The following is a 12470-nucleotide window of genomic DNA, read 5'->3' as shown; positions in this document are numbered from 1 at the left end:
GCTGCGGGACTCATTCGGTGGACTTTTTCAACATAAAGTCCTGACTTCTGGTGATCAAATGATGGATGTTACAGACTCAAATGTGCAGTAAGGTAAAGCTGTAATCAAGCCGTCCAAAGCTATTGAAAAGAAGTCATTGGGGGAATACGTTGGAATTTTTCAGCATCAAAAATTTAAGGTGGGTCTTTTTTTGCCGCATTAGTGGCCTTTATTTTTCCCAGTATTTTTTTTGACAGTGGTTAGACTGGAAATGGGGGTGGAGAGAGGGGAAGACATGCGGCAATTTTCGCCAGGGCCTGGACTCAAATCCGGGAAGACCACGTCGAGGACTAATGCCTCCGTATACGGGTTGCACGCTAAACCCCCTACACCACCAGCGCTGCGCCCCGTCATTGCGTTTTTCTGTAGAAAATTGTTGATTTTACGTGCTACTCATTGTGGTGTATCAATATTTTAATGTCCTTTAACTAATAGTTGCTTTCTCTTTTTAGAGATAAAAACACACAAACATAATAGATTCGCTTTATAACTGGTTTTATACAGTTTTTTTCTAACTACATTCCTCTCCAACCAGCTGTTCAAATTAAGTTCTAAAGCCAAAAACCTTCCTACACCAAAGAAATCATGGCCAAAGACTAAAAATAACCATCTCCGGATCTAGCTGGTAAAAGCTTCCTCAAAGACAAAGCTAGTTCACTAGCTCACTACTCTTAATTCAAAGCTTAAATCTAAGAGAATTGGCAGCAGATAATGAGTTGGGCAAGAGTGTGAAATTTAAAGAGAAGAGAATAAGAGCTAATATAAGTTCCAGTGGCTGCAGTTCATGAGATGTCATTGTTCTAGCCAAGTAGGTTTTGCAGGATGTGAGAAAATCCACTGAAGCGTGGATGGAGAGAAAAAATGTTTGTTAGATAATCCAAAGACAGTTTACATCTTAAATTATTGCACCATCCAGGTTTTATGGCAGAAAATGAAATGTTTGCATAAAGAGAAACGTTTATATTAAGATTTCTGAGCAGCAGACATGTGCATATTTGTGTGTTTGCATGTTATACATCTCAGTGAGGTTCCCCCTCTCCGAAAGCCCAAACTGGGGGGTATTGTGACACAGTGATGAAATGTTTCATCCTGGCAGTCAGACTAAACATTTGGGAGAAAAGGGTCACAACAAAACGAGGTTCCTGCAGAGAGTTGCAGCCTCCTGGGGGAACTGGAAGGAATTTTCTGTGGTGCCAAAGTATTGCAGCCTCTTTGGCTGCTGTCTGGTACAGTTTCACCATAATATTGCGACTACGACCACAAAGGCTCCAAATGTGTGACTGGAGCTGTGTTTGAGATTGACTGAGGCTGTTTTTAGTCTGAGAATTACTATATGTGGAAAACAAACACACCAAATACATTACGGTTGAGAAATCTCTGCTTCTTCTGTGCAGACATTTCTCCCCTAGAGAGTCAGCCACAGTGACTTTTATGTGCTTTTGTGTTTTATGACCGTAATAATGTTTCTATGCACAAACCTTCTCCAGTCCTGGAGGTGGCCAGATCCGAATCGTCTCTGGTTCCATTTTGGGAGTCCAGGTATGTGGCTGGGACCCAGCCCTGCTGCTCAGATGTGCTGACAAACCACCAACCTGAGGCAGAAACACGGAGAGGAGGGTGATCAAGCAACAGATACGAACATCTGATGTTTAGGAGATGTTTTTGATTTACACCAAACAATATTTACTCTTCTTTTCTAAAGCTCGTTCAGATGGTGAAAGACAGTGGCTTGTAAAACTGGCCATAACCACTGATGTTTTTCACATTTTTTCCCATTTCTACTTGAGGTGTCCCATTAATTATAGTTACAAGTTGTCTGGGTTATGTCTCTACCAGCTTTGCACATTCTTCTGTCTAGAAAGGTTCAAGCCATCTGTGAACATCAATTTACAGGTCCTGCCAGGGTTGGTCCTTCTGGATGGTGAGCCTGCACCCAAGTCTCAGGTCTTCTGCAGCCTCTAACAGGTTTTCTTCTAGAATTGTCCTGCATTTAGCTCCATCTATGTTCTGATCAGCTTTGTTCAGCTTCCTTGTCCCTGCTAAAGAAAAGCATCAACAGAGCATGATGCTGCCACCACCATGTTATACCGTAAGGAGTGTATCAGGGTATCAGAGGGAACGGGGCTGTATACAAATCCCTGGCACTTAAGATTTTTATTTGTAAAAAAAAATGTAAACTATGTTTCCTTTTGAAATTATCAGTTGTCGATGTGAAATAGTTCAAGAGGTCTGAATATTTTTGCAAGGCACTGTAGCTCATTGCTTTAAGACCACAACTGGCACTCTGCCAAAAGTAAAAACTGCATGAAACAGTATGATTGTCTAAACGGCAACATGACAAAGACATTTAGAGAGAACTTGTGGCAGATGGATGTTTCACACACTTTGAAAGATCCTTTCATTATGAAATCCAAGTCTGAGAAACAATGCAGAGAACAGAGAAGCTCAAGTAAGACACATGTGAGCCAAGATTTAAAGACACTCACTTAATAATGCTGTTTTAGGAATCACTCTCCATTATTCGGCATTATCAAATGATGTTTGTTTGCACTTGTTAACACCAGTTTAGTCTCTGCATGGATGATTTCAATCAAGGATAAGACCACAACCAGGTTGGAAGTAATTTACATGGTTTGGAGTGGCAGCTGTGAGATGCACTTTCAATGGATGATGAACTATAATCCATTATTGATGCTCAGCCACCGCTATAATTCCCAGCCAACCCTAAATTCATTCTAGGTCTCCTCCTAGTCTAATGACCAAAAATATCCAAAGGGAAGAACCCAGAAGGTATCTTGATCAGATGCTGGAGCTACTTCACCTGACTCTTTTTGATGCGAAGGAAAACTGACACCCTCCTTACTCTCTAAGGCTGAGCCCAACCACCCTCAGGAGGAACTTCATTCCAGATGACTGAATCTAGGATTTTTTTGTCATTAATGATCCATACATCATGATCCTAGGCGAAGACTGGAACGTACACAGACCAGTAAATCTGCTTTGCATTTTGGCTCAACAAACAAAAGCAGAAAAGTCAGTGGATCCCTTTCCTGCTCCATGCTACCATCCCTTGTTGTCTTGTGGTCAAGACACCAAGATACCTGAACCCCTCTAATTTATGCAAAGACTGACACCAAACCTGGGAGAAGCATTTAATCTCATTTAAATTTTTTCCCAGCTTGTCATAAATTTGCCATTTTGCCAAAGAATTTGTAAACAAAGAGTTCTTACTGATGTCATTGGCCTGATGAACCAGCAGAAATGATAGAGTGAAGCTGTGACACAACCTGCTGCAAAAAACAGCCATGTCTACTTTTAAGACTAGGCTTATAACTTTCCTTTTTGATAAAGCTTAAAGTTCAGGTTATCCTGAGCTATCTCTGTAGTTATGATGCTATAGGTTTAGTCTGCTTGAGGACATAATGATCACTTTCCCTCATTCTGCTACATTCTCCTACTACTCTCCAATGTTGTATTATTTGTTGTTATTTCAGCTTTTAAATTCACATTCTCTCTCCATTTTTCTCTTCCTAGAAGGTACACCTGGTCTGGGTCTTGGTCTGTGTTTAGCTGTTACTGCTTCCTTGAGGGGGGCATCAGCTGAGCTGCTGCTGCCAACAACGTAACTTTCTCCTTCTACAGATGATACACTTGGCCCTGTCTTTTAGTGTTTAACCCTGTCTCTCCTAGACTTAGCTACTGGCTGAGCTTCTACTGTGACTAACTGTATGTGTTCTCTTTCATCCTCTAGACTTGAGACTGGCTCAGAGTTCATCTGCTTAGCTGTCTTTCACTACTAGATGATGCCACTAAAGGAGCTACTACTGCCTAAAACATTTTATGTTTCTTTCCCATAGAAAGTACGCCTAGATCAGTGCTTCTGTGTTTTTTGTGTATGCTCTGTTCTCTTGAACCCCAGTCAGTTACGGCAGATGGCCACTCACACTGAGCCTTGTTCTGGTTCTGCTGGAGGTTTCTTCCTGCTAAAGGAAGTTTTCCTTTCCATTGCCACTGTATGCATGCTCAGTATGAGGGATTGCTGCAAAGTCAACAACACAATGCAAGCGTCTGTCCGCTGTCCTGGACATCCAGGAGGAGTGCAATCTACTGGGATTCCTTAGACAGAAACTATTTCAATTCAATTCAAAAATACTTTATTAATTAAAAAGGGAAATTTAACCTATTTGAATAATAAACTTAATGTGACTGAATTGTTTGATAATTAGGATCAATTGAAATTTATGTACTTGACATGGAATCTGTATGACTCGATTGAATTGACTTTGTAAAGTGCCTTGGGACGATGTGTTGTGAATTGGCACTAAAACAATAAACTGAATTAAATAGAAATTGAATTAAATTTTTGCTTAATTAGACAAGAAATATGCTTATTAAGGCAAGAATAAAATGTTCATTGATAATAAGAACCATTATGTCCTACAGCAGACAAAATTTGTGACAAACTAAAAAAAAAAATCCCACAGTTGCTTTATAAAAACAGCCTATTTTGAGATGTTGAATTGATTATTTGTTCCACCCAAAACTGCAGCAGAGTGCTTACTGATAACGTTTGGAAAAAAAAATAAAATCTGGAACTGTTTTAAAAAGACACAAACAGGTAGAAGACCCAATATTTGCTTTATTAAATAAACAGCCTAAACAAGGGTCCCCAGCTCTTTCTTTCTGGGGGGAATGTGAGGCGTTCCAAGCCAACTATGAGACAAAATGTTTCCATAGCATCCTGGCTATGACTGAGGTTAGTTCTTGGTGGTACATGTTCAAAAACAGCCCACAGGAACACATCCAGAAGGCATCTGAATCTGATTCCCAACCATCTCAACTGGCTCTTTTTGATCCAAAGAAGCAGCGATTCTTAGAGGAGGATTCTCTTTTCAGCTGAAGGCTTATTCTTTGGCTCATTACCCACAACACATTCTTTGACCATCAAATGGAACCACTAGCAGTGGTTTTAATACTTTCTCGACACTTTTCAGGGATTAGCATTAGCATTAGATATATCCAGTAAAGGACAATATGAGTATATTTGTGTCTGAGCAATCTGAGCATCCTACAGAACTGAAAAACATGTTAATAGAGATGGAGATCTGTTTTTTTTGTAAAAAGTTTATGTTTGTATAATCCAGATTCCAACCAGACGTACATGTCAATTCTATATATTTGTATCGTCTCAGTCTCCTAGATAAACTGGTTGACTGTTCTGTCAGCCAGGACAGAAGATGGCCTCAAAGTGATGATAAAGATCTAATGTTAATTATTGATCATTGTGTTGCCAAACAGTCTAGTTCTGACTTTACAGTGTCCGATAGGGGTTGAAGAATGTTGTTTTATGAATGGACACTGCTGCATGCCCTCCACTGGCTGCACTTCATTTTAAAAAACATATCCTGCCTGTTTCCCTGGCAGAGCTAACGATTTGAGGAAAGATCTGCCTTCAGCTGTTCTCTTGACAAAGCTGCAGAAACATGTCACGTTGGGCAGCGATCAAAACCAAGAGAATCAAACAAGATATTCATTTTGATCAATCAGAGTTAGTCAGCTGGATTGCATCATTAAAACAAAAACATGTTTACATGATGGACTGTCGTCAGATAATGGTGGAGCTAAAAAATACACCCATCAGTCCTAAAAAGAAGACATGTGGCTTCATTAGGGTTGTTTCTACAGCGTCTGGCTGCAGCCCACGTGTGACACATCTTTCCAATTTCTGCCATACCGTCTGACATGATGGCTGATTTTGTTTGAGGCGGGAGCTGAATTATATCTACACCACAGCGCTTCAGTCTGTGCAGAAAAATGAATCACAAAGACATGAGAAAGTATCCAGGAGGCACTGTAGCCTCACTGAAACCACAGCTTCTGTTTACCTCTCAACGTGTGCCATATGTTTACTGCATGCATCCTGAATTTCTGTCCCCGATGGGTTTATTTGACAGCCACACGCTCTGAAGTGCTCTGACTTTCTGTAACAGTGAATGAATAAGTTATTACAGTAAAATGGACAAATTAATGCTCTAGATGTAAAAGAGAGACAAAGATGTATTTCAGTAAGGTCACAGCTTAATGGATGTATTTACAAGCATATGGCTCAGAGAGAATCAGCCTTTCACACCCTGTTTTATTATTACCCACCAATATACCAGACACACTGACAGGGTTTATGAAAGATTTGGAAAATATGACTTTATCATAGACCGCATGATGGGAAGTAAAAACTAATGGTGACCAAAAGAAGGATTTATTATTTTCTAATCTGTTTTTAGCTTGTAATTTGGTATTTGGCTGAGATGTTGTGGGACCCCTCAGTCACTCATTATATGAAGAGAGAATGGTCAGTTCATGTATAGATGAGCAGACTTTTTTAAATACGGCATTTGTAGTATAAAATAAGTTATATAAAATATGAAATATAGATAAAAATATAAAACTATTATATTAAAATAATGTATTTTGAACCATTTTACATTAAATTTAAGGAAAAGGAAAATGGAGAAGTGTTTGTGGACAACAATAAAACAGACAGCAAAATAAAAATAAAAGTATAAACAGAAAAAAACAAATATAGTAAAAATGTTGTAGGTTTTCTAAATGTTAATATTTATGTCATATTGTTTATTTATTTATTTGTGTAAGTCTAGAATCGTTGCTTTCAGATGAATAATCTAAACAGCTGCTGTATGTACCGACCTACCTGCCCTAGTCAAAATTAAATCACTTCATACAATTTTCACTTAAGGTATGGTTTTTCTCACAGAAAATAAAAACTATGGCCATGATCGAAAAAACCAGCATACTGGTTGTTTCTTATTTAAAAAATGTAACACAGAAACCAGCATTTCCAGACTGATAACCTTTTAGACTATTGTCATCTTTGATATGCTCTTCCACACCTTCCAGCGGCACGAGAACCCTTTAAAAACCTTGGGACATGGTGTCATTTTCAAATCCGCCTTCCCTACAAGTTATAGTTTCTAAAAAAATTATTTTAGGCACTTCGTAAGGTTGTTTCCCAACATTTAAATGTTTTTGTAGCCAGAGTGTTTAAAAAAAACAACTTGTCACCATACTGTATGTGTGGGCCTGAATTAGGAACAATTTAACAATGATTGTAGTGAGGCATCACTCAGGAATGTATTTGGTGCTTGTTAGACTGTCAGCTTACAGACCTGTTTTCTTCTATTGGACTGGAGCAATTGTTTTCTGCTTAAAGAGCCCGCTTGTTGTGAGGATCGTTCAGTAAGGTAAGGTAAGTTTATTTATATAGCGCTTTTCAGTAACGAGACACTCAAAGCGCTGTACATACAATTACAATACAATCACAAAGAAAATAAACACAGACACAGAAAAACAAATCAAATGATACTACAATCCTTCAAAGAAATCTAAAGATCTATGAATCCTTCTGAGAAATCTAATACTCTCATCATTCCACTGAATTCTAACTAGGGAAGGTGAATCACTGGTACAAAATATATTGCTTTTACTGGTACTGAAGTTGAACTAAGTAATAACAGTCCATTATAGTCTAATTAAGAAAGCTGGGTCATTGGTGTAAGAGCAGCTAAAGTCCAAATTACTAATGATATTTGGTTTTTGCTGGTAATCCTTCTGATAAAACTAAAAATCACTGAAAAAGTAATGAAATCACACATTTAGGTAAAGTAAAATAGGAGGGGAAATAAATCATATTTCAGACTCTATTCTGAGCAGAATAGAGTCTGAAGTAGTACAAAAAACCTCAGCAGGGTGAGCAACACACACATAAGTAAAGATTTAGCAAGGCTACGGTGGAATCTTGAGGGTGTGAATATATAAGTGAGTGTGTTTGCAAGAATTAGACACTGATAGAAGCACCATTGTCCTTGAGAAGAGAGGTGGAAGTTTTATCAATCGGCTGCATAGTCCTATCAGCACACAGCTGGTAGGGGAGTGCTGGGGAAGAGCGTCGCGTTTATATAACATCCAGGAGATATTTTGTCGATAGCCAGTTAGCAGAAGTTGCCAAAACTACATTGGGACGCCAGATTTAGAAAAACAATAAATGTTGTGGTTCAGGCAGTTGTGAATTCCCAACTACCTTAACAGTTCAGTGAAACAAACCATCGACTTACAGATGTTGCACAATCTGGCATTTGTTGGGAGGTTGTGGCAGTACTTTCTCACGGTACTGGTTAGAAGGTGTTTGTGTTTTTAAAACTTAATTGCTGTGACTCAACCTGTAAGTCTGATTTATGGCTGCAGTTTGCTTTTCTGAGCCTTGGTGGTCATTCTCTCACTGCCTCTGCAGCCCTATGTAGCCGATGGTCTCTGTATTATGGTTTTCCTTTAGGTGTCCTTATGGAGCCTGATTTAAATTATTTCTTAAACAGCTGTCAGACTGTTAATACCTAAATGATTTAATATTTGTCAAGATCTTAGCAATTGTTTCAGTTGACAAATTGATTTAATTTTCTAAGTGATTAAGTGATAAATGCCCATTTTCAACGTTTGAGCTTCTAACTTCTTATTACTTCTGTTTGCAAAATTAAATCTATTTGCATACGAACAGTTTAATAAAATTTTGTCAGATCCGAGCAGTTTTACTCTTTAATTTCTCTGCAGTATTTATTTGACCCTATTTGCAGGACAAGGCTGTTATTTTTGCACCAAACTTTCTGTGGTCCTGCAATATGGTTTTGATTCAATAGATCTGTCTGTATTGTCTGCACAAAATGAAGAGCACATTTCATATTAAACCATACAATTATCAGATCTGTACATTGTACCACAAAATGTATTTGCTGTATATCTGTATAGTTTATTCGTTATTTTTAGTTCTATTTCATTAATTGATCAGCTGCTGATGAATTGAGAAATAAAGGATTATTCTATTCAGATAACACAAAGGTGGACTGAAATAACTTGTAAAGAACCTTGGTGTCATCATTGACCAGAACATGTCCTTTAAACCCAATGTTAATCAGGTTTCTAGGACATCCTCCTTTCACTGGTGCAATATTGCCGAAATTAGAAATATTTTGTCTCAGAACCGTTCAGAAAAACGAGTCCATGTATTTGTTATTTCAAGGCTAAATTTTCTTTATAATCCTGTCCTTAAAAAGCTCTCAAAATCAAAATGTTCCAGTAAGTTCTGATCAAGTTAAAAGGTCTTGTAAAGTGCCTTATAACCTCTTTGTTGTGAATTGGTGTCATATAAATGAACTGAAACTTAGTTAAAGCAGATTTTATAAACCTTAGAGGAAAGTGAACATGTAATAAAAGTTTGACTTGTGAAAAGTAGTTGTAGAGGAGTTTGAGTCCTGAAGCACACAGACTATGACAGGTAAGCCTCACACACACCTAAAATCCCACTGAAATCCTATCGGTCCTGGATTTTCTGCCTAACAGAGAACACAGCGAGCTTAATTCAACATGAGGGTCTTTAGTTACACTGAGCTTCTGCAGTAAGGCTCATCCAGCTTCCCCACAGTCACCGCAGTTTTATCCTCCTGCAGAGATAGACGTTTCAGAGTCTTGTGGTTTTAGCAAAAGTCAGTTTGGCTCCATCAGGATCAGTTTACATGTCTGCTATGCTTTGACTGCAGCCCCTGGTTTTACAGGAATTTATACTTGATGCTATGACAGTTATTTAATCCTCATGATGTGTTATAACAAACTGCCTGTATTATGGATCACCACTGTGTGAGCCTCCTTTATAGATCTTATTTAAGATATCTACATATTTAGTTAAGATCCGTCAATCAGTTATCCATCCATCCATTGTATATACCTGCCTATCCTTGCAGTGTCTTAGAGGGACTGAAGCCTGGTCATTGGGCGAAAGGTGGATTACAATGAGACAGGTCACCAGTCCATCACAGGGCAACACAGAAACACAACCATGCAAACACACACTCGTATTTAAGGGCAGAGACTAATTAACCTAACAGTTATTTTTTTCAGACTGGGGGGGGGGTTCTGGAGTACAAGGAGAGAACCTACGCATTCACAGGAAGACCCCAGGCCGAGACTGGAATAGAAGCATCTATTATAATAATAACCATGATAATGACAGTATAACAAGAAAGAAAGAAGCATAATACATTGATAAACATAAGAACAGCACTTTGTACATAATGAACCCAAAGAGCCATTTTATCAGCACAGTTTACAACATCTTTTCGAGGATATTATTCCTTACAGCAACATTTAGCAGGATTGGTCCTTTTGTCCAAAATGTATTCAGTTCATTGAGGTTTGCAGACTTTTAAATTCTACACAGCTCTCTTAAGGTCTCACCACAGCATTTTATTAAAATATGGTCATTGTGACATCTTGATTTTAGTTTTGAATTATATTGTAGATTTGCTGCTGTGTTTTGGATGATGGTCCTGTGGCTGACCCACTTTGGGCCTTCATTTGTTGGTCCGATGGTCTCTGATTTCACTTTGTTAAAGGGAGGAGTTCACGGTCAAATCAAAGACTTGCAGGAGCTGCAAAACAGGCCAAAATCATCATCCCTCCACCACTGTGCTTTACAGTTCGTATGAGGATTTTGTGCTGATATGCTGTGGATGGTTTTCTACAAATATGGTGCATTTTGAATAAACATTTATACAGTCAGTGTTGTTCAAGCTCAACCTTGGCAAGAACAGGTCCTACGTTCTGTTCACACCTTAAGAACTGAATTAATTCATGTCCATGGTTCAGCACATAAACATTCGGAACTAAATTTACAGTCCCGTTAAAAACTAGTTTTAAATAATTTATCATTTTTTCTATGGAATAAAGTACTCAATAATAACGAATCATAATGCCATCCGTTGATTAGCATGTTGATCATTACCAGCTAATCTAAAGTGCTATAAAAATATATTTGACCTCGTTAAGTGTGACAAAAAAGCAAAAACAGACAAAATCTGAGAGAAGGAAAATACTTTTTAACAGCACTTGTGAGCAGGATCATGGTTTTGCTTACAGCCAATCATGTTTGGAGAAAAAAAACAAATGTCACCTACTTTGGTAACCAATCAGCTGCAAGCCTGGTGGGTTTGAAGCTCTGTCATTCGGGGCTTCTGATGATCATGAAAAGTCAGCAGATAAGTCGATCTGACTCACTGCAGAGCCAGTAATCAGTTTACTGAATCTGGCTCTTACTGTCTTCAATCTTTAAACTATTTTGTTTCCCATTACCCTGGGCAATAAAAGGTATGCCTGGCAGAGAGAACCTCTTGGTTCATATGAAACAAATTAGGGCTTTTATAGTCAGATTCAACGCTACTTCAAAAAAAATCTGAAGAATTGAAGCCACCTGCAAGAAAGGTGTCCAGGTTCTGCAAAGAAACAAAGACAGGAGCACGTCCTCTGCATCAGAAGAAAAAAACAGAACAATAAATTCCTCCCACTGGTAGAGAAGTGAAGCCACCGCACACCATCAATCTTGGCAAGTATGAGCATCACAGCTGCTTCTTAACTGACCGATGCAAGCTACTGTAGAGATAAGCATGCTGATAAGCCACATCAAAATGTTGCACAGATTAAACCAGTGCTAAGCCCATGAAAGCTGCTCAGTGACAGTAAAAGCAGTTAACGTGATAGTGACTGTTCTCATGGTCTTTAAAATCTAAGAATAGAAACAGACAACTCAATGCAACACAATTCAACAACAAAAGCAGCCAGAAAGCCTCTGTATTACTCAAACATGCACAGTTTCACTCTCCATCATGTGCTCATGTGTTGGTGCAAGCAAAGAGGACCCAGTCCTCCCATAACTCTAGCTCTGGAGAGAGTGGACACAATAAAGGCAGATAAATGAGGACCAGAAGAACTGTAGCCAAGGGCTTAAAGGGTAAAATGGTTGACAGACGCATGGTGAGAAAAACAACACAAGCATGCAGATGTGAGAAGAAAGACAGAAATGCAGCCACCAGTTGGCAGCATGGCGGACTGGGGTCCTGGAAGAAGTGTGAGTGCCTTGTTGACATATTACAGTTTTCACAGAAAATCTGTCCCGTAGGAGGAGATCTGGACCAAAGACTGGCAGCCAGATGGAGGAAAATTACTCAGAAGCAATTAAAGCAAACCAAAACTTGGCTCAGCATATGCATGGACCCACAAATGGAGTGGACCTGCGTTTGGGTTTGTGTCTAAGATACTGGTAAAGGGTAAAAATGCTAAATAAATACCTGCTTTATTATCTAGCAGGGCATCCTTTAAGTTGCACAATATATGAAGTCACAAACATCGCTACGTTAATCTGTGCAACATTGAGACTGCTGATGTAATTATTTAGGGTGATCTTATGTTTCAGGTGAAATGCACACACCAAACCATTTAAACCATTCATTTAAATCATTCATATTAATCTTTGGAAAATTCTCTTTAAATTCTTCATAGAAACCAAAATATTTCAGAAGATACTGTGAAGAGCACCA

The 12470-nt window shown here is 38.6% G+C and overlaps 1 protein-coding gene across 4 annotated transcripts in view; it reads right to left on the bottom strand.

Moving 5' to 3' along the window:
• The window catches only part of sh3pxd2aa (SH3 and PX domains 2Aa), a 145659-nt gene that overhangs the window by 29134 nt on the left and 104055 nt on the right, over positions 1-12470 (bottom strand). For all 4 annotated transcript variants that reach the window (XM_047365064.1, XM_047365066.1, XM_047365067.1 and 1 more), the window contains one exon: positions 1518-1631. In XM_047365064.1, coding sequence (XP_047221020.1) covers positions 1518-1631 — 114 coding nt within the window. The remainder of the gene's footprint in view (positions 1-1517; positions 1632-12470) is intronic.

The sequence above is a fragment of the Girardinichthys multiradiatus genome, chromosome 5, assembly GCF_021462225.1.
Source record: "Girardinichthys multiradiatus isolate DD_20200921_A chromosome 5, DD_fGirMul_XY1, whole genome shotgun sequence".
Taxonomy (NCBI): domain Eukaryota; kingdom Metazoa; phylum Chordata; class Actinopteri; order Cyprinodontiformes; family Goodeidae; genus Girardinichthys; species Girardinichthys multiradiatus.
This window is presented reverse-complemented; position numbering and strand designations above follow the sequence as displayed.